This window comes from Xiphophorus maculatus, chromosome 9 (assembly GCF_002775205.1).
Source record: "Xiphophorus maculatus strain JP 163 A chromosome 9, X_maculatus-5.0-male, whole genome shotgun sequence".
NCBI classification, from domain to species: domain Eukaryota; kingdom Metazoa; phylum Chordata; class Actinopteri; order Cyprinodontiformes; family Poeciliidae; genus Xiphophorus; species Xiphophorus maculatus.
Window position 1 is genome coordinate 6,446,366 of NC_036451.1, and position 25,911 is coordinate 6,472,276.

Consider the following 25,911-nt stretch of genomic DNA (forward strand, 5'->3'; position numbering starts at 1 on the left):
TTGGTTCATTTCACAAAACCGCAATGAAAAACTTTTTTTCGCACAAGATCAACAACCAGACATCGACACTGACGCAAACTACGAAGACATCAATAACAGGAAGTAGTTGGAGGATGATGGTGGGTTTTTTTGTTTTTTGTTACCAAACATATTCATGTGTGATTTCTTATTTAATAAATAAGAAATATTCATTAAATAATTAAATCATGTTTTTTCGACATTGCCAGAATACTTACAAAGTTGTGCATATTTGTAATGGAAACTAGGGGTGCACCAATTTATGGACGCAATTTTCCTTAATTGATCAGTGATCGGCTGATACTTAGATGTGAAGCTGATCTTATCCTCTAATCTTATCTACCCCAGCAAAGGTCTAAAAATCAGCCACTAACTTCTTCTGCTCTGCCTTTAAAGAGGTTTGACTGACAGACCTGGTGGGTCATGTCTGACAGACATGCAGACATGACCCACCAGGCCATGTCTGTATGTTTGCAGTTAACAATATTCATCCCACTGTTGCCAACTCAGCAAATTTCTTGCTATATTTAGCAAAATTTCAGACAAAAAAATGGTGTCATCCAAAATAGGAATCAGCAGGTCAGGCTTTTAAACACTCAGTAATCAGCGATCGGCCAAAAAAACTGCAATCAGAGCAATCCTAATGGAAATGCAGCTAGTGGAAACTGTGTCACTATATAGCCTCACCAATTATGAATAGAGTTTTATCAGGCTGAAGAACGAATCCCGTAAAGTCCTTTAGCTTGTGTTAGTCAGGACGTAGTGACTGAAAAGTTTTCATCCTCTTTCATGTTTTGCTCTTATAGCTTATAAAAATTGATTATGATCAATGGCTTTTCAAGGCTGAAACTGTCCACTGGACGAGGAAGAAGGTGCTGGGCAAACCAAGATCTTGATGCAGAGATTAAATCTTATAACCAGTTTGGAGTCCGTATTAGCTTTAGTCTGTAGCAGAGGAGGAGGAGTCTGGGGTTCTCTGCTGTTCACATAGATTAGATAGTTTGTTGTAAAAATACATCATATGGAGGAGGATGTGGACATTATTTTTCTGTTATCTTGAATAATTGAGGGAAAATGAAGAGAACAGAAAGAAGAAACTAAGGGGTAAAGAAATGTTTTGGGTAAGGTTTCACTGAAATATTTCTGCAAAGGAAAATAACCTAAGGTTTCTAAAAACAGCATCTTGTTAAGTTTTATCTATGCATTTGGGCAATTCCAGCTGGAAAAACTACAATCTAAGGTGCTATTTAAAAAAAGGGATACTGTTCACTGGGAAAATTCAAACAGCAGGAAATTTAAAATGCAAAAGTGTAATTTTTCACCACTTTATAATTACTGCCTCATTAGTGATGTGTTTTTCCCTGTCAAAAAGAGTTTTAATTTTAATGACTGGACCCATGCAGAATGATTTCCATCTGGCTAAAATAAAGACTAAAGGATTTCCTCCACTCTCAACCTCATTTTGTTCCTGCGATCAGTCAACCTGGCACGACACAGAGAGAGACCTGGTATTGGGGGCCAGTGTCTGGTTTTGTCTACAGCGGCGTAACATTTTTTAGCATTTTTTTTAACGAGTTACTTCCACACCACTTGTTTCATTATGCTGATCTGTGAAGTGGAACGTAACGCAGTCGGAGTTGAGAGGTCAGGGGCTCCCGCTGCCTAGAAACATACAGTCTAATATTAGAACATTTCCTTGATTTGTTAGCAGCATCTCTGCTGACTGCTGAGCACATGGCAACAGGCCGACCAATAGGATTTCAGGAGACTACTAAGCCCCTTCCTCTGTATAGCAACAGTGGCATCCTTTCCTTATTTATTTATATAGGAGTTTTTTTCCCCTTGCTGTCTCATTCTCATGCTCGTGTCCCCAACAGTGCATCCTCACTGTGGATCAAACTGTGAAAAAGAGTTGCAGTGTGAAGAGCTGCACCGATGCAGCTTTTTCTCCACCTTCACCTCCACTGGCTCTAAAATCCACACTTTGTAGTCTTTTTCCCCCTTTTTTTCTTTAGAATGCACTTTAAATATAATTGTAGTTTCTCCTGCACACTGCATTTAAAAGTGTGGCCACTGACTTTGAATCAGGCTGAAATTCAAGAAGCTCCGTGAGGAAGAGACGAAAAACCTGGAGGAATGACAGCGTGGGAAAATGTGCTACTTCAAAGGTACAGATAACACCCAACAGGAGAGGATCTGAAGAAGATGGAGAGCTGTGGAGGAGACGCTTCACGGGATAGGAGGAGCGGGAGGCGTTGGGGGGCGGAGGGACACAGGATGGCGTGAGGACATAGGCCGGTGGTTGGTTTGATCGGAGCCACGTGTGCGTCCAGCAACGTCTCTTCGCCGCTTCATGGATGTCGACGAGACGCTGGTTTCCCACGCTGCCCCGGTCTCCTCCGTCTTGGCCCAGGTAGGTGCATGCTGTCCTGCGTGGCTGAGCTTCTCGATGGCGTTTGATTCCTCTTCTTTGTAGCCGGGCTGGTCGGATGACGCCCGCTCCAAAAGTTGCCATTTTAAAAGTTCTCTGCATATTCTGCATCCACGGCTCTTCGTCGTTCAGAGCTTAGTTACAGGGTAATGGAGGGTTGGGGGAGCAGCTTGAAGGCGTTGGGAAAATATGGCGTACATCAGATGTCCCGTTATCAGTTCTGGATGCGACACAATCAATAACAGTTAAAAGGAAAATATAAACTTTTCCACAAAAACGAAAACTAAAACAGAACATGAAGGGAAATACCTGAAATTATGACATTTTTAGTGACGGTGTCTAATTGGACATCTGACGAGGTTCGAATCCTCTTCACTGGATTTCCTTAAATAAATAAATAAATCAACTAAACACTTGCCAGTATATTGGTTATTTAATTTGATTAATTTTGCACATTAAAAGCAATGCTGAAAACAAATCACAGTAAAGAACATAAAAGTAAGAGGATGTCAGTAAAAATACAATAACTGGTTAAGAAGAAACCTAGTTGAACTATCCTATGTGGATGTTTGCTTATTTTAGGCTAAATACTGCAAAAATTCAAATTAACTATTTTTAAGGGATTCGTCTTACTGTTGGCGTTGGTAAACCAATAATCGACTCGATACAACCTCATCGTGGTCAACCAAGAGCGTCAACCCATGGCGACTTAACGTCTGCGTACCATCCCAACCATCTCCACACGACGCCATTTTCTCCTCTTCAGCTTTGGATGAGGGAGGCTGCTTCAGCTGATGAATTTAGAAACTTTGGCTGAAACAAACCAAACCCCACGGTAATCAAAACACCAAAATAAATAAATAAATAAATAAAATAAAAACCTATTAGTATGCAGGAACAGACGATATATCTAACAGTCAGATATGATGCTTAAAGGATCTTTAGTTTTTGAAACAAAATATTGTAAATATTTTGGTTAAGATAAAAACAAATTTAAATTTGATGCATTTCAGTTGCATTTCCATTACTTAAAATAATCTCCCCCCATTTTCTGCACACCTCATCCCTCAGGATAGAATATCATTAGTCATGTGAAGCAACTCTTCAAATATTTGTCTTAAACATGCCGTTATGGTAATTTTTCCTCCCTTCTAGGGCAACTAATGGATATCCCCAAACAAATCCCTTCCATAAGAGGTTACACTGTGGAGAATGCGCTGACTAATCCATCGCTATGGGATAGGAGCAGGATTTAGCTGCTGCCCCCCTCAACTCTTTGTCACGTAAAGGGCTTCCTAACATAATGCTGTACGTACATTATGTGTATATTTACAGATAAAACCTTTAGCAGGACTTCACATGGTGCAAAGTCCAGAGAAATCCACTAAATCCCAAATGGGGAACAGTCCCTCTTTCCTTTTTCTAATTTTATTTCCATTTTTCTCTTTTTATTTCTACATTTCATAATTTTTCAGCAACAGTTTAGTTCAAAGAAAACTGTAATTTTAAAATAAAATTACATCAGCACCTTTTTTTTTTCTAGTTTCAGTAGAAACGGAGAAAAGACACCTCAACGTGAAACCTTTTCTGCTTCACGTTTTATTTGTACATTTTCAGACTTTTTAAAATTACTTTAAAATTCGATTGTTAAAAAATAAAAAAAAATAGAAATTTGTATTTTAAAGTTATTACTCATTTTGTTAACATTTTTTCTTTAGAAAAAAGTAACAGAAAAACAGTATTAAAACAATTTTCCTTCAATAAATAAAATATTTGTATATATATACTGTATAAATATATTTTTATTAATAAAAGCTATGTATACCTCCTAAAAAAATCTCCTAAAGAAAATTTAATTATCCAAATTTTTTTTATGAATGCACAATATAAAGAAAGAACAGTATTTATTTATTTATTCTTAATATCTCAGTCATTCCGACTTTCTTCAAGAATTGCTATATTTTTAATTTCGTTGTGCTTTATTTGTGCACAATGACATTGATTTTGATTTATGTTTTACTTTTGGATATAAATAAATAGATTTTTGTTTTTGACAAAAATGCTAATTAAATTAATGTTTGGAGTATTTAAACAAATTTAAATATGTTTAATAATCCTGCTTTTACTTCAGCTCTTGTGCTTTCACGTCCTTTTTGGAAAAGCTACATTTCTTTTTCTCCTTTTTTTATTTATTATTTAAATTATAACTGGGAATTTAGTTTCTCAGCAACAAAAAATGTTTAGCAGATAAATTACTAAAGCAAAGATAAAAATAATCTTAGGGAAATGTGCTGCATCAGGGCTAAAATATGTTATAGAATAAATAATAAAAATGTTGAGCATGACGTCAAATGATGCTGGATGCTGCATTTCCACTGAGCGCTGCTGTCTGGCCTTTTCGTTCTTTTAACCAGACGCTTTCCTCTGTCTTTTTTTTTTTTTTTTTTGCCTTGTTCTCTTAGGTTTCTTGGGAAAAGTTTATTCATGAATCCTTGAAGAAATCAATCTGTTGTTCATCTGCATCCTCAAGCTTTGTTAATGGGACTCATTACTTCTGATATGAATTGCTTGAAATAAGCAGAACTGTGCTTGAGCTTAGGAGCTCTAGATAAAGACGAGCACAGACCGGATCTACTGGCGATGCCATCAGCCTGCTGTACGATGTGTTTAAAACTGTGGCTGAACAACGGGACCTTGGACTACGTTGGCAACACTGAGCAGCCATGATCTCCGCACTTCCACCATCTGATCGGTCAGCCATGAGGGCATCTCTGAGCTGATAGTATGTGGTCAGCAGCACTGTGGCCCACCTTCCTGCTTCACCCTCAATAAAACCAAGCTGGACAATTCAGTCGACGTTGTGAAAATGGCAGCGGAGAGTTTCCAGCTGGGGAGAGACGACGAGCTCCAGGCTGCATCATCGCTAGCATCCCTCCATCTCAGGGACGGCATTGGGATCGGGAACACTGGCCACATGGAGAACAATCCAGAGCCCGATGCTGCCCTTCCTGTGATTACATCACCACCTCCTGACCAATCACAGCAGCAAGCAGAGATCGCTCCACCAGCAGATCAAGGTAAGATTAAACGTAATGTTTCAAGAGTTTGGATGCATCAATAGGATCTCATTGTGGTGTTTAGAAAAACAGATGAAGCAGGGGTGTAAAACTCTTCTTCTCAGTCATATTAAGATTGTGGTAGAATGAACTGAAATAACCCACTAACAAATTGTTAAAATAGATGTATAATAAATGTAGAAACATAAGATATGTTTCTACATTTGCTAAGTCTCATCATTGATCATTCAAACACATTCTGGGGGAAGAGGGGGACATTAAGTCTGAGTGGACCATGTTCCGTGCCTCCATTGTCGAGGCGGCTTATCAGAGCTGTGGCAGCAAGGTTGTCGGTGCCTGTCGCGGCAGCAACCCTCAAACCTGTTGGTGGACACCTTCGGTGAGGGATGCTGTCAGGCTGAAGAAGGAGTCCTATCAGGCCTTTTTGGCCTGCGGGACTCCAGAAGCAGCTGATGGGTACCGGCGGGTGAAGCGGCATGCAGCTCGGGTGGTTGCCGAGGCAAAAACTAGGGCGTGGGAGAAGTTTGGAGAGGCCATGGAGAAAGACTTCCGTACGGCTTCGGGGCGATTCTGGTCCACCATCCAGCGTCTCAGGAGGGGGAAGCAGTACAGCACTAACACTGTTTATAGTGGGGATGGTGTGCTGCTGACCTCAACTCGGGATGTTGTGGGTCAGTGGGCAGAATACTTCGAAGACCTCCTCAATCCCACCAACATGCCTTCCATTGAGGAAGCTGAGCCTGGGGACTCTGGGTTGGGCTCTCCAATCTCTAGGAACGAGTTCGCCGAGGTGGTTAAAAAGCTCTTCGGTGGCAAGGCTCCGGGGGTGGATGAGATCCGCCCGGAGTTCCTTAAGGCTCTGGATGTTGTAGGGTTGTGTTGGCTGACGAGACTCTGCAATATCGCATGGACATCAGGGGCAGTTCCCCTGGATTGGCAGACTGGGGTGGGCTGTTCAAAAAGGGGGACTGGAGGGTGTGCTCCAATTATAGAGGAGTCACTCTCTTAAGCCTCCCTGGCAAGGTCTACTCAGGGGTCCTGGAGAGGAGGGTCAGTCGGATAGTCGAACCTCGGATTCAGGAAGAGCAGTGTGGTTTTCGTCCTGGTCGTGGAACACTGGGCCAGCTCTACACCCTCAGCAGGGTCCTGGAGGGTGCATGGGAGTTCATCCAACCAGTCTACATGTTTTTTGTGGACTAGGAGAAGGCGTTCGACCGTGTCCCTCGGGGCGCTCTGATGGGGGTTCTCCGGGAGTACGTGGTATCGGGCCCTTTGATATGGGCTGTCAGGTCCCTGTATGACCGGTGTCAGAGTCTGGTCCACATTGCCGGCAGTAAGTCGGGCTCGTTTCCGGTGAGAGTTGGACTCCGCCAGGGCTGCCCTTTGTCACCGATTCTGTTCATTACTTTCATGGACAGAATTTCTAGGCTCAGCCAAGGTGTTGAGGGGATCCGTTTTGGTGGCCTCAGGATCACATCTCTGCTTTTTGCGGATGATGTGGTCCTGTAGGCCTCATCAGGTCATGATCTGCAGCTCTCGCTGGAGCGGTTCGCAGCAGAGTGTGAAGCGGCCGGGATGAGGATCAGTGCCTCCAAATCCGAGGCCAGGGTCTTGAGCCGGAAAAGGGTAGAGTGCCTTCTCTAGGTCGGGGGGGGATGTCCTGCCCCAAGTGGAGGAGTTCAAGCATCTTGGGATCTTGTTCACGAATGAGGGAAGAAGGGAGCGGGAGATCGACAGGCAGATTGGCGCAGCGTCTGCTGTGAAGCGGGCGCTGTACCGGTCCGTCGTGGTGAAGAGAGAGCTGAGCCAAAAAGCGAGGCTCTCGATTTACCGGTCAATCTACGTTCCCACTTTCATCTATGGTCATGAGCTTTGGGTCATGACCGAAAGAACGAGATCGCGGATACAAGCGGCCGAAATGGGTTTTCTCCGTAGGGTGTCTGGGCTCTCCCTTAGAGGTAGGGTGAGAAGCTCAGTCATCCGGGAGAGACTCAGAGTAGAGTCGCTGTTCCTTTACATCGAGAGGAGCCAGTTGAGGTGGCTCGGGTATCTGGTCAGGATGCCTCCTGGACGCCTCCTTGGTGAGGTGTTCATGTCCCACCGGGAGGAGGCCCTGGGGAAGACCCAGGACACGCTGGAGGGACTATGTTTCTCAGCTGGCCTGGGAACGCCTCGGGATTCCCCCAGAAGAGCTGGAAGAAGTGGCTGGGGAGAGGGAAGTCTGAGCCTCCCTTCTGAAGCTGCTACCCCCGCAACCCGACCCCGGATAAAGATGAAGAAAATGGATGGATGGATGGTTTGTTCTCTTTTCTCTCTACCAAAAACTGGAAAATAGAAGTCTTCAGTCTGATGCTTTGGTCTCAACTAACTCTTTTTTGAAGGACAGTCTTATTTACAGTCTTTGTAATTTTATTTGTTGTTTCTGTTTTGTTGATTTATTTTGAATATTTAAAATGTATTATTGGTAAATGTTCATTTCAATTTAAAGTTTATTAACCTTTGAGAATGTGTTTTATTATTGTGACATTATCATTATTTTATTTGAAATAAACTATAATGACAGGCCTAGTAATTAGGCAGTATATCGATAAAAAATGCTTTGATTTGATTGGTAACCAACATTCAAGCACACAAACTGTTATTTTTGAAGGCTCTATTTCGGTGTCCATCTAAAGTCTAGAAGGACACATAAAACGTTATGGCAGGCCAGAGTTGGCCCCCGGGCCTCAAGTTTGACACATGCTTTAAGGCCTCAAGTTCTGGCTCTAATGTAGAAGGTGTTATTTAGTTTTTTTAGGCTCTCATTAGAAAAGAAAAATGGGGGTTAATTTTTTTCCTAGCATGTCATTAATTCATTTATAAATAATCACAATTTGTAAACTAAATATTTTTGAATAAAAACAAATATTTAGTTTCATTTATTTTGACAATTATTTATATTAGAGCTGCTAAAAAATATTTTTCAAATATATAGTTTCAAACAAAATATTTATCTTCAAACTAAGTATTCAGTTTGAAGATAAATACCAGCTTAGAAACTAAGTATTTAGTTTTGAATTGTGACATTTTGATGAATGAACATGGTGAAAATACTTAAAAATTAGCCCCCATTTTCTCTCTCTTACGACAGGCTAAATAACCCATATTATTACTGTGTATTTATGACAGTGTAACTTTGCAAACGGCCCCACATACAGATGTGGCCCAACTGATTCAGTTACAAGTGAACAGCTTTCAACAAGAGTCTTGAAGAGAAAACTAAATCTCTCTATTTGAGTTAAGAAAAGACTTTATGCTGCTCAAAACCCTAAATTACTATAAAATCAAATGCTATTTCTTTCCATTTGGTTCCTGACTGAATAACCAGCAGATGGCAGAATTTAGTTGGTTTGTGAATTGCTGAGACCAGATTAAAATTCGAACATAAACAAAAAAGGACTTGTCATCTGGTTTGTAAAATGACGTTAAAAGTTCTAAGAGATGTTGGTCCTTTTAATATGAACTTCTTGATTTACTTAAAAGCTATGACAAAGCTGGAATATGTGTGTGTGTATCAATGTTTAATAAAATAAAAGTCTTAGAGTTCGTCTTAAGCACAAGTTTAACTAAATCTCAGTCTATTTATGAACACAGAGACGAAAGAGTTCAAACTAAAACAGTTGTCAGTGATGTAGTTCAAAAAGATAAGTTGAACACATTAATGTATTCTGGTCCAAAATGTTCTGATTAACCCCAAAACTAAAGCCAGCATCTTTGCAAGATAAAATATATTTTGATATTTAATATGAAAATATCAAGCTCCTTCATCTCATTCCTGAGCTATTTTTGCAATCTGCAGAAATACAAAGCTCCCAACCAAAACCAATGAATCACAGCAAGGAGGAATGTCTTAATGCTCTCCATCACCCTCTTGTACATGCTGCTCAATGTGCTAATGATAGAGAAACAACTTATCATCCCAGGAGAATCGTTTAGCCATCGTCACTGGATAAACTAGCCTGAACATTCACAACAAGCTGTAAGGAAGGAGGACAAGTGAGGTGGGATGATCAGCGCATACATGAGCATGATCAACAGTGCTAAGACCCGCCTCCTGGTTGTTTCTAGGAGAAGGCAGAGAAGCTAGATTTTTTCACAGATTATCTATCTCATACCATGCTGTAGCGACAGCAATAGTTTCGACAAATATGTAAAGTTTTTTTTTTTTTTTTTTTTTTTTTTTTTAGAAAAATTACATGCTGGGAAATATTGGTAAGTTTTTTATTTGGTATACACAAGACTTCTGGTTTCAACTATAAATCCCAATAAAATAAATTAAAGTTTAAGGGTGTAAAAGGGCAATGTTCAAGAGGAAAGAATAGATGTAGATTTTTTTAGACATTGATGCTCTTCAGCATTTAATATCAGACAAGTTTTGACAGAGCTGGACAGTTTGAGGCCATGAGCTTGTTAGTTTGTCCCTTTCTTATATTACAACAGCATGTGTATGATTCCTCCTGCGTACGGCTCTGCCTGCCGCAGCAATTTAAAACATCTCCAGGCATGCCATCGCAAGTGCAGGAGGGATAACTTACATCAACTGTTAACAGCAGCTCTCACTACACACATTTATCAGCACAGGCGTGGGTGTGTTTACATGCTGTTCAATGAAAACGATCCTTGCTACACATTACTTCAAGAAATGTCCAGCTGACAACTTCTCACGTTTCATCTGCATTCAGAATCTCACACTGACATGCATATGTTCAACAAAACGAGGAAAGTAGCACGTCATCTTAAAATCTGCCACACTGACATGGCATCTCAATGCAGACAGCTGTTGTTTGTTAGGCGAGGCAAGGGGAGGTTGAGCGCTAAGGAGAACTGGGTCTGGCCGAGTGCGCTGAGGAGTGCCAGTTTTGGTATTTTAGGCAGTCAGACAGTGTCACCTGTCAGCACACTAGTCTGGACAGAGTCTCCTGCAAGCTGTAAGACAAAATATCTCCTCCAGTCTCACTGGGTGACCTGCAGTGTGTGCAGACAGCCAGACAGTGTGGATGACACCGCAGTTAAACCTGGGTTGCTGTGCGGTTGATGTTTCAGAGTTCCTGGAAACAGAAAAGGACCAAAACGACGGCGAGGAGCAAGCTTGCATTCGGACACCGGTTCCTCAGCAGCTCTCCTCCCATTGTGCTCAAGATCATGAGAATCCTGACCTGAAACCAACCAACACTAGCAAAGAAGGAGGTACTCCACATCATTAATTCATTTTATCTGAAAATATCCAGTTTTTCTGTGTTATGCATCATATTGTTGTGCTTCGACTCTTTGCTATATCTGAAAAAGCAAAGTAGATTAGATGAAGGATGTTTATTATGAACAACCGTACTACAATTTTAATATAGCATTTAATTCAGAATGGAAACAAACATGCTGCTGCCTCCAATTGTTCTGCTTTTACTCATTCATCAAACTTAAATGTTTTAGATTAAGACGTCACCCATCCCGGTTATCATCTGTTCAAATTGCTGCCTTCCAGCAGGCGATGCCGGCCTATCACAACCAGAACTTATAGATATACAAGAAGTTTCTTTCCATAAGCTGTGAGAGTTTTAAATTGTTATTGATTGGGATTTTAAACTAGGTTGATGTTTAATTAAATTGGTATCTGATGGGATTTTTTCCTTTTATCTTATTTTTCTGTTTATTTTACACAGTTATTGTTCAACGTCAACAAAAAGGCTTTTGACTTTCACTTTTGAAACAATTTAAAACATCATGAAATTTGAACAGCATGACTTAATTTACTAAAATAGATGTCCAAATCAGCCAGACCCTGAAGCCCCCAGCAGCCATAAATGGGTTGTGCCAACATCTGCCATTACGTGTTTTTGATAATCAAATAGGCTGGGAATAATTGGAATAAATGGCACCCCAATTGGAATATTCAGACTGCATTCAGCTCTGCAGGAATGAAACTGTAGCTGGTTTATGCTGATTGATGATCCAAACATTTGTGATTATTCTGATGGTGGCAAACTAACTTGACATTTATGCCCTTTGTCTAATAAGAGAGAGGTCATTTTATTTGACAAGTTGCGTGTAACATCTTTAATGCACTTGTTTTGCCGTTTTATATATTTTTTGTACCCCGCCAGGGGGTCTTTTTGTGGGCTCTAGTGTGCCTTGTTTTTTTTAAAGTAGGCTGACAGGAAAGGGGGAAGGAGAGGGGAGAAGACATACGGCAAATGTCGCCGGGTCCGGGAGTTGAACTCGCGATGGCCGTGTCGAGGACTCAAGGCCTCCAAATATGGGTTGCGCTATCCCCTAAGCCACCACGGCACGCCCAAGTTTTGCCGTTTTAAAATAAAGTTGGCTTTGCTAGTTGGAGGCAGCACAGAACGCTGAAGGATGTTTATTTCATTCTGATCGCTGGAAGACCAACAGCTTGTGTTGCTTAGTCTGCAGCTTAATTAGGGAGTGGAGTAACGTCTCGACCATTATTAGAACCTGGTAACGGTCCATTCTTGGCACCCAGAAGATGCAGAATGAAGACACTACTGCGTTTGTTTTTATGCTTGGCATAAACAGAAGTTCAACGTTGTGCTTTTTAGGGAAATTTTACAACTCCACGCATGTCAACGCTCCTTTTCTGAATAAACTTGGTGCTGGTAAACATGTTGTGATGGGATTAATCAATTTCAAGTCCATATAAACAATACATTTGGATTATTTATGCCAAATATATTTTAATCCAATCAAGGAATTTTGCACATAGCAAATGGGCTTTTCACAGTGCTGTGGAGAAATTTTGACTATTTTTAGGATAATTTCAATTCAGCCTCATCGGAGGGTTTTCTATTAGCATAAAGGAAGTGCGCTGGGTAATTTGAACTTGGTCTTTGACTAGGCCACTCAAAAATTGTAATTGTGTGCATCTGAGCCTGATCTGCACCATAATCTTAGTCCAGCAAAGCAGATCCAGTCCATTTCCACCATGTTTCATTGGAGGTTTTCCGTTTTTCTAAAATGCTGTTTTTGTTCCAAGACAAATTTAATAGAAAACTTACAAGTGCAACTTTTATCTCATTAAGCTAGAAAACATTTTTCCTAAAGTCTATAGGATCATCACAATAGTTTTTTTTTAGCAGATAAGAGATTAACTTTTAGACAGATGTTAAAGGCCAATATCACTACTGACGAAAAAGTACCCAGTCTCTTTCTTATCAGTAAAGCATTCATGCTGATTTGAGAAGCAAGTGAGGCCTGCAGTGCTTTAGATGTTGCTCTGATCAGGTTGTCAGACATGTTTTATTCTTGATCTTACAGGTTGACAGTAAACAAACTTGCAGGTAGTGAAACTAAACTCAGCTTTCCAAAAATATGTGGATAATCACAGTTAATTTACAACTTCTCAAATATTTTTTTCAAAATAGGGTCACGGTTGGTTTGGATAATTTTTTCTCAATGAATAAAATCAATTCTAGAAAAACATACTGTATTTTCTATTTATTCTGCTCATCTATGTGATAGGGTTAGAAAATCAGTTATTTGATCCCAGACATTTGGTGAAAACATTTTAAAGTTATGAATATAAAACGTTCTTAATCCTGTTTTTATTTTGTCATTACATAAAATTATCCTGTGTTTTGTGGTCAGATATCCCACCAGAGAACAACATAACCAAAGCGATGGCAGCCTCTGACATCAGCATTGATGATCAGCAGCTGTCTGATGCAGAATGGTACTGGGGCAACATTTCAAGGTATGAACCATTTATATAATCCGGGTTAGTGTTAATTTGGACCCAAAGCTCCAAATTAACACCTTTTTAAGAATTCTGCAATCCTCAAACAGTAAAAAAGTAGAAAATGAACAACATTTGGGTTTCAAGACTAATCTCAATTGAAAATATAAATTTGAAAGGCTAGTATTTCTACAATTTAGTTTTGATATCTTTTTTTCAGTCTTTCTAAATCATAAATATCATATTTTATTTTATCTAGAGAGGAGGTAAATGAGATGATGAGAAACACTCCTGATGGTACATTTCTGGTACGAAATGCTTCCAGCCGGATTAAAGGGGAATACACGCTGACTCTACGGTAAGCTTTGTTTTAAATCTTAATCTCTAATAAAAGAGACGAGTTTGACGATCGAAGTTGTGTCGACCATTTAGCCGCCATTTTTAAAAAGGTAGCAGTATTCTCAAACTTCTACACAAACTGGAGATATTCAAGTTATCAGACAAGTTTCAATTCGACTTGTCAGGAATAAAAGACAAGGACATTTACTTTGGAACAGCAACAACACTTAGCTGATGGTTAAACTATGCTTTTTGTCTATGTCTTCCAATTATGTGTAATACTGTATATTTATGAAATTAAAATAAAAAAGAAATATTTTAATCATTATTAAATTTTATTGTTGAAACTGAATTGCATGTTTTCTCCATGAATTGTTCCAGTCCTAGCAATTATAAACTGATTATTCAGAGCAATCTGATTATGTTCCTTGTGTTATTATAACAGCATAATAATTATGGACCAGTACATTAAAAAAAAGAAATGTGACGCACAGGCTGTGATCAATATCAAATTCTGCATTCACAGGTGTGTTATTCCCTGAAATGAAAGTTAAACTTGTGCTTTTTTAATTTTCAGTCATAACTTTAGACATTCTGTGGTTTCTGTCCCAATTTAGTAAAATCAGAACCAGCTGCTTTTGTAATGTTAAACTTTGCTGATTAGATTTTGGCACCGACTGTAGCAGTTGGAAACAGAAGCAACAAGATGCATTTCACTTGCGTTTTTCCACTCATTTAACAGACAATACTCCACAGACACACACCCACTTTAATCAAAGCTGATTGTGTTGTTTCATTAATTATTGGTGCATACACATGCTTGCAACCAAGTCCTGATTTTTCAGTCACATCAATTCAGCAAGTGGCGTCCCCTTGTGCCTAAAGAAGCATTGCTATGCAAGATGGCTAATTTATGGCTACAGTTTGGTTCTGGATGAAAACGCTTTTATATTTATATAAATGTTATATTTCTTTCAAAAAAAGACAAAAAAAATAACATTTTTGCTCAATTTGTAAAAAAGGGAGCACTTACTGATGCTTTCTGGCATAGGGACAAATTATAAAAATGAAAAATATAGAAAGACAAACATAACTTTTTATGGTAGGTAGTAGGTAGACAAAATGAGTTTGACAGGGTCAACCTTTACAAAAACAAGAGAGATTCTGACTTCTGTTAATAGGAGCTTTGGGAAAAAACATAATCAAAAACAGACCTCACCCATAGTTCTGCACTGGTTTCAGGATTTAAAAAAAAAACAAGTGACTGTGAACATGGAGAAGAGACATGACAGTCTATTTTTGACTTTTGCAGAAAAGATGGCTACAACCGACTAATAAAAATCTTCCATCAAGGGGGGAAGTGCGGCTTTTCTGAGCCACTGACTTTTCCCTCACTGGTAGACCTGATCCAGTACTACCAGAAGAAATCACTAGCCCAGTACAACTCTAAGCTGGATATCAGGTTACTTTACCCAGTTTCCAGATACTATCAAGTAAGTGTTGACTTTTCCTGATAAGAAAAACAGGGAAAAATTAATATGAAAATTTGAAACAACCCATCACAACTCTCCTGAGTGATTTTACATTCTTCTCTGTGTAGCACCATGTGATGGAGATCGATATTGCAGCAATCGGAGAACAGCTGAGGATATTTCAGGATCAATACAAGGAGAAAAGTCAAGAGTATGACCATCTATTTAAGGAGCTGAACCAAACCTCACAGGTACCAACACAACATTTATAAATAGTCAGTTACTACATCATCAATGGTTATTTTAAGGTTAAAAATAAAAAACTTTTGCTAAGCCTCTAAAAGCAGTGTTAATTTTTCATTTGGCGCTTTAGCTAGCTTTGAAAACATTTAGCGCGCTAAGCATAACATCAAACATGAAACATATAGGTACAAAATAAAACAAGAGAACACGAAAATATAAATACAATATCTAAAGACATTATAGGATGTGTAAAATATGCCAAAATTAAATTGGTGCTTGAGGGGTGTGGTCATTTCGGGGCAGATAATTGGATTGACATTAGAGCTTTAGCATTAGCTTCTGCTAAATATCATGGCATGGTAGTATTTCTGAACAAATACCACGCCGTTTTTAACCAGAATATGTCCATGTGCAGAATCAAGTTTGCAACTTTAAAAATTGACACAAAAACTAGCTATAATTAAACTGTGCCTGTTTATACTGCTACATTTATTGAAAAATTAATCTCCATTTAAGTTCTAAGCTTTTAGAACATAATAAAAAAATATTACAGAAATTTAAAGATTCTTTGCTTACTCCTAACGAAACTAAAAATATGCTTGAAGTGTACAGTACCGTCCCTTTAAAACCAAGATACGCACACAGACTTTTGTGTACTGTTATACCTCTATTCAAATGTTGTATTTATTAAACAGCAGATTGGGGATCTAAGCTCTTATTTCCCTCATTTACAGGAGCTCCAGAGTAAGCGAACGGCCATTGAGGCTTTCAGTGAAATTATTCGGATCTTTGAGGAGGAGTGTGAAACCCAAGAACGCTACAGCAAGGAATACATCGACATGTTCCTCACATTAGACAGCAGCACAAAAAATGACAAGTAGGTTTCCTAACATAATTAAATCAATTCAATCCAATGTTTCTACAGGTAATAATAAATAGTCACTCTGGTTGCTTCCTTGGCAGCAGAATTCAAAACAACTCTGATGAACTGCAGTCCAGGGTGGAGGAGATCCACAACAGCAAGAAGATGTTGGAGGAAGAACTGAGGACAAAAGCACTGGCTCACATGGAGGTCGACAGAAAAATTACTAGACTGAAGCCTGATCTTGTACAGCTCAGAAAAATCAGAGATCAATACCTTCTGTAAGTATTGGCACCACAGATACTGCTATAAAAGAGCCTTATTTTATGTATTATAGTTCTAAAAAAATAAAAGTCAGCACAGGAAATTTAACTGAGTAATTATTGAATCAAATTTTGACAATTTAATTAAAAATAACTCAAAGATGTTTAAATACAAAGTGAATCTTTCTGACCTTGTTTTGTTAATGTTTCAGATGGCTAACCCAGCAAGGCATGAGACAGAGTCAAATTAACAACTGGTTCGGTGTTAGACCTGATGAAGAAGAGTAAGTATCCTTTTCTTGATCTATTAAAACAACTTCGAAGTTCTAAGATTTGTTTTCATTGCATCATAGCTAACATAAAGATGTGTAACTCCAGTTTTTGAGGGTTGATGTCTTGAATATTTTAGATTTTGCTCCAACACATCTGGCTCAAGTTACTGGTTTACATCCTCAGTATTTCATAAAAGCAAAACTGGATGATCTGTCTGAAAAACCTATTGTAATACAAGTGTTTCTTATCAGTAAATATCAATAATTTTGATTAGTTTTTTTTTATTTAAACAACTGAAATACTACTAAACTGGTGGCCTGACCTTTCCCGTTTTATCCACAGTTTTCGCTTCATGCTGTTTTTTTATTATTATCTTTAAGCATTTATGAGGCGTAGTGGAGAAACCTTAAAGTTTCTCAACAGGTTGTTGCTAGGTAACCACAAGATATTCAACAAGTTGTTGCTAGGTAACCAGTGAGAAGTGAGTTAGTTGATACCACCAATCTTTCCTCTGCTTACATCTCCCAGATTGCTGTGCAGTTCTGGATTGGTGTTCAGTGAAATTATTGAGTATTCTGTTGATATTGATCAGATATATTGCAACATATACAATTGATTTATTGCCCTGCCCTACATTAACGTATGCAAAGAGGCAGTTGTGTTGGACATCAGCCTTTGAAAACTTTTGCACACTATAGTGTAACGTAATCAACATTTGAATGTCATTTTTGAATTATCAAATACTGTGATAGACAATTAGATGAAGAATCACTAAATAATTCAGCTAATTTAACCTGCCTTCATTCAAGCCCTTACACCCTTGAAGATGACACCCATGAGGAAGAGAGGAGTTGGTACGTTGGCGGTATGAGACGAAAAGAGGCGGAGGAGCTGCTGAAAGGAAGGCGGGATGGGACATTCTTGATCAGGGACAGCCAGACTCAGAGGGGATCCTTTGCTTGCTCTGTTGTGTGAGTATCTTCACATCTCCTTGTTTCAAATTTGTCATAAGTAAAAAGAAAAAAAAAAGAAAAAAAGATTTGCACAGGCTAACTTTTCCTGAAACAGTTTATATTACCATAGGAAAGGGACTCTCAAATGTGTGGGATGCGCCCCCTGGTGTAGCCATTGTGTCATGACTGAAAGATCCTTGCTGATTTTTGTATTTTTTATTGCAGGTAGAACTGCTGATATTTTCAGAATTACTCTTTACTCCTAGTGACATAAATAAGTGTTTTAAGGTGACAGGACATCATGCACTTTTCTTATCCTCCATTGCTGCACAAGAGAAGCTGATCAACAGTATAACATTGACCTGCACTCTAATAATCACTCTATGCATCTTGATTTACTTTTATTTATTTCATGCATATTTTGTTTTAAAAGTCATAACTGAAAACAAAAAGTGACCCATGTTCCCTCCTGCAGCGTGGACGGAGATGTCAAACACTGCGTGATCTACAGGACGTCTACAGGTTACGGCTTCGCTGAGCCCTACAACTTGTACTCGTCGCTGAGGGAGCTTGTCCTCCACTACCGCCACACATCACTGATCCAACACAACAAGCAGCTGAATGTAACCCTGGCCTGGCCCGCTTTTAGTCAGCAGTCCAGCTGAGATGCACCAGCACACCGTCCTGATTCCCAAAGTTTCACAGCATTAGCACGGAGGACTCACCCACACGGAGACACAGATGAAAACAAAGATCCTGTTAGTGATTCAGTCAGAAGAACTAACTGGTATGTTTTCACATAAAATACAAGCATGAGCAGCAGTCTGCTTATAATACAGATTTGAAGCAATTTCAGCTTTAATTATGTCTCAGACTGTCTGCAGCCCTAAAAACTTATACGCTGGTACACTTTAAGATGTTCAGTTCAAGCTGTCTAAAGCTTGACAGCTTAAAAAATGACACCAGTTTATCATGTTGCTATAAAATACAATCTTAGCTGTTCCAATTAATTTTTTCAATTGATCGTACTTGTTGTCTAAACCACTTTTATTCACACAAACTCATTCAACAATAATGCACACATTTGTAAAATTTAGAGGTTTTATGTGACATAAGGAGGAACAGAAAAGCATTAATAAAACCATTTTTGCTAAAACAGTTGTAGCAGATGGCTGTACAGTCATGGGAAAAAATGCAGCCTTGCTGCTAATTAAAGGCACAATTAATTGGTCCTCACATCAGCGAGTTAACGATCACAGAGATGACAGAACAGGGATGGTTTGGAGTAAACTGGTGTGTTTTAACACAATGCCAATGTTGAAAGACATCAATGACCTTCGATAAGCAATTTTTCAGGTTTCCGTCAAACTTGTAAAAAGCTTGAACAATTAGAAAAGACTAAACAAGTATGGCTGGTATGGAAGAGATGTCAGGAGTAATTCTTGATAAATAAAAAGAGTATTGCTTAATTAGGGTTTGCACAGTTGCATTTGAATGAACTACAAGGACTTAAGGAACAATCAATGTCGTTTGGACAGATGGGACCAAATTAGAGAAGTTTCAATTTGATGCACAGACATCCTCATCTCAACTGTGAAGCATGGCGGTGGAGAGAGATGATTCTGTTTTTTTCCTAGTTGTAGACCCATTTATTTGACCATAATATTTGTATGCTAGAGTGAACCTCAAACTAAATTTCTACCACAGCAAATTTCATACCTGATAGTCCGGTAGACCCGGTTTGATCGCGGACCAAATTTGCAGGTGTCAAACAAAAAAGCCGTTGAAAAACCTGTTCCCCCCCTTCAACTATGGTATCACTGCACCAAAAACCTCTGAAGAAGACACTGAGCAAAACTTCCTTCTTCACAAAATGTAAACAGAAATGGAGTAGCATTTTGCTGTTCTAGGATTTCTCTTTTGTCTTTGGTAAAAAAGACAGTGAGCCTTCTCCCCTGCTTGTGCTATTCGATTTTGGTTGTGCCCAGAATGCCCTACGCTGTAGTATGTTTCCTGACTTTGGAGAGGCCCCTAGTTTGCTTGGCATTCACATTTTCATTGAAACTGCACTAGAGTTCACTTCAACCTAACAGAGACATTGACATTTTGGTCCAAATTAGAGCTTGATTGAACAGTCACACCTCCCCAAACAAACCGAACTTTTCAGGCAAACAAACTCAAATTTGATTAAAGTGACTAACAAGCCTGGTGTGAAAGGTGTTGAAAAATTCAATCTAGACAATTACTTTACATTGTTGGTTGCTATTGAATTATGGCATGTCTTCTGATTGTTCTTTCCCATGACTGTAGGTCGACTGCCTGTTTTTGCTCTTCATTGATATTCATTCTGACTGAGCAACATGAAGTGGAGTAGTTAACTTCTAGAAATACTGAATTTTTAAACAACTTCACCCAAAGACTTACAGGGATGCTAAATGCTAATGTTTCCAGAAAAATATACTCAATCCTCCTGTGGATTATATTCATTTCTAAACTATGGTCCAAAACAATGTACTCAAAGGTTAATCCCCACACACGTTTAATCTCTCTGTATTAAGACATGTCTTCCATGCAATCAAACACGTTTATTCAGGGATGAAGGAGTGTTAAATGTGCTCCGAGGGAAACTAAGCTCAGGAAGGGACTCTGCAAACATGAAGGGCACTGCAGGGACTGGGGAGACACTCAAGCACTTTATCCAGAAAAAAAATACAAAAACGAATAGGTTCTCCAAGATGGCTCCTTTTTGCTGCTCTTGGCTAGTGAAACATCTTGCTTTACTCAACATAAATAAAAAATTTTCCTCTTCATAATGTCTCATTTGACAGTATATTATGAGAGACAAAGACCGAACAACAATCTATTGTTTAAATAAAGTGAGTAAACACTCTGGTTTAGATTAATACTCTTAACTTTTTATTTTCTTTTCCAAGGATTTGAACAGAAGATTTTCTGTTAAGTTTGTTGATTATATTATGGATGACATTACAAAAGGCTAAAACAGCTAGTTTACAAATCTTTAAGTAATTGTTGAAAGGTGCCTTTAAGAGTTTTACGCCAGCTACAATGTTCACCTTACAGACTACAATGGTTTGATGAAATCAGTAGGTTTTGTCTGGTTGGATATGATTTCATAAACATCCATGACGATCAATCAGAAGAAGGCTTTGCCTCCAATTTAGCAGTAGAATTTTAAGGATGACCTACAGCACAGACCCATTAATATAAACGTCTGAGAGAAACTGCACAGAAAGGGTGTCACTGACGTTTCAGGATAAAGCTAATTTAGCACATAAATAAAATCTGGAGATAATCCACGTACCACTACTAACATCTATGTTATTTGTGTCGAGGATAATCTAAAACTACACAGTGACTTCCATATTCACTACCTAAATTGCAATGCAGGGTTTCCCCAAGTGTATTGTAAGCCTGGCAGGCCACCAGGCTTTACTTGTGCCCCCACCAGACTTAGCATTGCTTATTTATTCAAGTCTTTTTAAAATGTTTGCATTTTTTAAGACTTTATAGTTGGTGTTCAGGTATTAATCTTCCCAATCTTTCAAGAACACATAATTATCAAGTGATATTTTCACATTTCTTGTCAACTTTCAACATTTTTTAGCTCAAAAACACAGGGCTTAGCAGGTTTTCTGGGGGAAACCTTGCAATGCAAGCTTCTAATAGTCCGCCAACCAAATTTCAGTTAAAATTTTGCTGCGTTTACATTTCTTATTGGGGTTTCAGAGCAGGTAATGTTTCCAATAAATATGACCATGAATATAAACACCATTAAGCTATGTTCACACAACAAGCAAATCAGATCTTTTTTGCCTATTTGCGACTTATATCCGACTTTTTCATTGTGGTCTGATCGGCCCAATTCCGATCTTTCACCACCGCCCCCAGATGGAGAAAAATAAATAAAAATCCAATTTGTGCCACTTCCCTATTTGGTACTAATTGGATACCTATCCCACTGTTTTCATTTGCAGTCTGAACGGTCATGTGACATTTTATCCAACTGTCATGTCACTATCGTGAGACACCCATCAGTTATGGTAAATACAAACATAAACAATGACTGAGAATTATGAAAAAAGTAAGTTAAGTTGACAAACTCAGATCAGACGAGATGACCCGCTAAACACATTACTAAGCGGAGGAAAAGAAACCAGCTAGCCACAAACAGAGGGCACCTGTTTTAAGTCAATTATTCAGTGTCACATTATTGGTGCTCCTGTTAGAAATGCACTTTTATTGCAGTAGCATAATCTCAAGATGTTTAATGGTCTCAGTGTCACTGTGTGATTGTCTTTCTCCAGCTCTGTTTGTCACAATTCCAGTTTAGAGATCAGTAGTTTGAGTGGCTGATCTCCAATACCTGCTTTTTGTGAAGATCAACACATACTGTATATGCTTTACTTGAATCGCATGAATAATAATGGGCTTGTGTTGAATCATAATCACAACCTTGGGAATAATGACATCGAGAAATATTAATTCAAACTCAGAGACGCTCTGAGGAAATGTATAAGTTTGAGGCATAAAATCTAATAACGGTTTGTTTAGATTTATTTCGAAGGAGTTTTTATAGGTGCTAATAAGTGTGGAAATGGTGATTTTATGAAGCACAAACATATTTTAGAACATTATTCCTCCCACACAAAAAAATAATAATTGTCAAATTTTCAGCGTGAATTTATAGCATTTAAATAAAAGTTACATTTTATGTGAAGATTTTTTTTTATTATTAGAGGTCATCAGTCTTTTCCTTAGCTACATACAGTATGTAAATTGTTTACATCCTAATATGTTAAGTAGTGAGAGATGCATCCGTTATGGCTCTGCATATATACAAAAGTTAATGATAATCCAGAAGTACTGTGATGTGATCCATAGAACAAAGCAAGTATTACCTCTAAAAGCTTTAAAATAGTTACTACCTCAGTTTGAGGTAAAACTCAAAAAAAAGATGAAACACTGTGTCTAAGTTAGGAGATTCTTAGTTTAACATTTCCAAGCTTGTTTTCTATTATAATTATTGGCATTTCAATATAAATTGTTTACATTTTAAAGCTATCCAGGTATAGTCAACTCTGGGGTAAACTGGTCTTCCACCCAGGGACTTTGGACTGAGAGTGGCGATGATGTATTGTTTGAAAATCAATCAATAAATAAATAAAATAAAAAAAGAAAACAATGACCAGTATCGCACAATGAAGATATTAATATTTAGGCGTACATAATATTTGTTAAAGGCTGATAAATAATTCTTCTCTATTATGATGGGTCACCTTTAATGCATTTCTCTCTTAACGGTCCACCATGTGCTTGATTGTCATTACATCACTTGATGTTGTCAGTTCTGTTAGACTGTTACCTGCCGTGAAGTGAGTTGGACAGATTTTAGCTTTTCTGGTCGTAAAAAAAAAAAAAGAAAAGGAAAAAAAAAAAAAAGAAATTAGAAGTTGCATGATCTTGTTACAATGCATATAATGTGTTAGGCTGGGTACTGTTTAGAAATCAATTTTACCACCAGCTAGATAAGACACTTTCTTTGCTTTTTACCTCAAAATTATGTAAAATATTTTCCTTTATTTGTGCGACTTGTGATTGCCATGATTTGTTGTAGTTTTTCCATTTTAAACGACACAGTACAGAGTAGCTGGCTCATGTTTAACATTAGGTGTGCGTGCTACCACATCAGCTCATTGGTGTTGCACAGTATTAAAATGTGAAGTCTTGCAATGCACAGGTTTTGAACAAACCACCACAACGGAGTGAGACGAAAACTTGTATGAAAGTAAAAAATGAAGATATCTGCCCCTTCTAAGTCATGTTGTGTATTTTGTACTTTTGGCAGACTAAACAAGCCGAGCGATAGATTATATCGGCAGCTTTAAACATAAATGTTTGATTTATTTATTTACATAGAGGCTGTATATCTGTTGATTTTGTTGCACAAGTACAAAAAATAAAATAAATTAATATATGGGTTGTATGTGGACAGAAGCAAACATGACCACCGCTCTGTGGGGTTTGAATAAAGCATAGCATTTGCACAGAAATATCTTCAAATACTTACAGATACTTAAACTTTCCTCATGTACACTAACCCTGTTGCAGAGGCAGGTAGACTCGTCGTAGTTGTATATATCTATGGGAAAAAAGTTGCAAATGAGATTAATGTGTAGTAGCTCCATAAAAAAGTAAGTAGCATCTATATCTAGATGGCTACTGAAATATAATTGATATTTTGTAAAGTCAGAGAGTTTTGTGCACAATTTGGTCTTTTTCTGTGTCATTTGTTGCTTTCTGTATATGAAATGTTTTATCACTGTGCAAACAGAATATTAAAAAAAAGAATATTTTGAAATGAGAATAGATGCTGGGAGAAATTAAGCACCAATTTATATTTCATGGCACCAAACATCTTTTTAACCCTTTGGATGCTATAGCTGTTGTTGCGGATGTGCAGCAACATAAAATAAAGCTGAATTTATTGGGATGTTTATTTATTTATTTGTTTTCAAAACTTCTACTATTCAGTTTGGCAATTATCTAAAGTCTACTTCTTGTAATTATTAGTAGTTGTTTTCGTTTTTCCTCCTGAGTGACTGAATTCAATGGTGCAAGATGTTAAGAACTTGTGGCATGGAAGAATAAATCCACTAGCCGGGTTGAAATTTAGAAAACAGTTGCATTTCTCTACAGTTAAGTCTAGTTTTTTGTTTAAAAGACGACTTGAGAGGCTTGTTACTACAGAACAGAGAGAGAATGGAGAGAGAGCAATGCTGTAGGTGTAAGAGTAAGTGTTTTTATTGTGGCTGTTTCCATGCAGCTAATGCAAATTTGAATATTTTTAACATTTCCTAAAAAGTTACTTTTGCAGTGTATGGAAAACAGAATGGCTTTAGCAGATAAAAAGATGTCGATAGAAAGTAAAAGAATGGAACATGTTTGCAACTTAGAAATTGAAATCAGAAACATTTTAGTGGTCCCTAACTTGTGAAAATAGTCACATGTCAAATTAAAATAACTTCAAAAGTTATTTTCAGTACTTAGTCACTGTACACTTGAAATAAGCAAATTTATTGAAGTGCTTATTTCTGTTTATTTGGATTCTTAAGGTTTACAGCAAATTTCAATTACACTACTAAAAAAATTAGACAAAATGTAATTGAACACAGAAATATTAGTCTTCTGAAAAGCATGTCCATGTACTGCTGCTTTTAGACCTACCACATCTTTTCCTTCCTCTCAAATTTCTAAGAAAAATTACTGACTTGACATTTGGAGGGAAAACCTCAAAAGGTCAAGATTGCTCACAACACTGTATCCGGCACAATAAATGGAAAGTTGAGTGAAAGGAAAAAGTCGGGGGAGAAACAGGGATATCTGTGGCTGCACAGAACTTCCTTTACAGAATCTTGGAAGAATTTGAATAACTTAAATTTTTTTAGTTTCTTGGTTGCTAAACAGAAATGTCATGTTAGTCAAAGGTCAGCGATCACATCTTATCCAGAGTTACAGGCAAGTGTTGGATAGTAAACGTTTGGGTGGGATTAAAAATAGAAATTAACTTTGAGAATAAAATTAATCGGAAGACTCATCTTTCGTATCTTAATGATTTTTTTTGGCTTTGGATCCAAAACCGCCTTCCATGCCATGATGAGATGTTATCTTGCTTTTGTGTTTTTTTCCTTTGAATGTTGTTACTTTCAATTTGCTGAAAATGTCATTAGCTTAGTAAAATGTTCATTATCTATGATCTCTGATCTGTGTATATGGTTTAATCCTTTTTTAATTTCTGTATCACATTAAAAACACTGTCAGGATGATGTTTCTGTGACTTTGTTATTTTCTTTTCCTTTGTGGACGACTAAAAGTGTCTCTTGTTTGATTCTGAGAATAACAGAGTTGATCAAAATGTTTTTTGGAAGCAATCTTGTTACTGTAAATGTTTATTTTCTGTATTAATTATGCAATGCCACGCATCTTGTGAGAAAAATGTTTTTCTTTAGAAAGGTCCTACCTGAAAAACTGGACTTTAACTATTCTGTTGGTGTAAAACCTGACTGAGAAAATTATGTTGAAGTAAGCACTTTCAGTTCTCGAATAAATTTTAAATGGTTTAATGAGCAGTTGTTTTGTTTAAAAGACATTAACACTTTCTAGGCTTCAGCAGCTGACTACAGTAAACCACAAATATTGTTTATTAATGATGCTAAAGCAGATGGAAATTAAAGAC

The 25,911-nt window shown here is 37.9% G+C and overlaps 1 protein-coding gene and 1 long non-coding RNA gene across 4 annotated transcripts; one reads left to right on the top strand and one right to left on the bottom strand.

The window, feature by feature from the left end:
- Positions 1-602: 602 nt before the first annotated feature.
- On the top strand, positions 603-21,157 carry LOC102236577 (phosphatidylinositol 3-kinase regulatory subunit gamma-like). 3 transcript variants are annotated; one of them, XM_005800840.3, is made up of 12 exons: positions 603-2,431; positions 4,912-5,526; positions 10,609-10,752; positions 13,165-13,270; positions 13,512-13,610; positions 14,904-15,084; positions 15,192-15,314; positions 16,041-16,183; positions 16,270-16,449; positions 16,644-16,715; positions 17,514-17,675; positions 18,133-21,157. In XM_005800840.3, exons 2-12 carry the CDS (start codon positions 5,316-5,318, stop codon positions 18,320-18,322), a joined length of 1,611 nt encoding a protein of 536 aa, XP_005800897.1. In that variant the 5' UTR covers positions 603-2,431; positions 4,912-5,315; the 3' UTR covers positions 18,323-21,157. The 3 variants fall into 3 exon arrangements, with proteins under 3 accessions (XP_005800897.1, XP_023195785.1, XP_023195784.1); XM_023340017.1 differs by having other exon boundaries at positions 16,273-16,449; XM_023340016.1 differs by lacking the exon at positions 603-2,431 and adding an exon at positions 3,740-3,757.
- LOC111609754 lies at positions 2,441-3,167 on the bottom strand. The gene is made up of 3 exons (XR_002753305.1): positions 3,083-3,167; positions 2,759-2,833; positions 2,441-2,669 (listed from the first exon to the last, which is right to left on the bottom strand). It is a non-coding gene; the product is annotated as an uncharacterized LOC111609754 (long non-coding RNA).
- Positions 21,158-25,911: the final 4,754 nt, after the last annotated feature.

Excerpts from the sequence above, each read along its gene's own strand:
- LOC102236577 (XM_005800840.3), top strand. The coding sequence starts at position 5,316 with ATGGCAGCGGAGAGTTTCCAGCTGGGGAGAGACGACGAGCTCCAGGCT. Across the intron at positions 13,611-14,903 it reads GAATACACGCTGACTCTACG|AAAAGATGGCTACAACCGAC; the intron begins GTAAGCTTTGTT and ends TGACTTTTGCAG. Across the intron at positions 16,716-17,513 it reads GTTAGACCTGATGAAGAAGA|CCCTTACACCCTTGAAGATG; the intron begins GTAAGTATCCTT and ends CCTTCATTCAAG.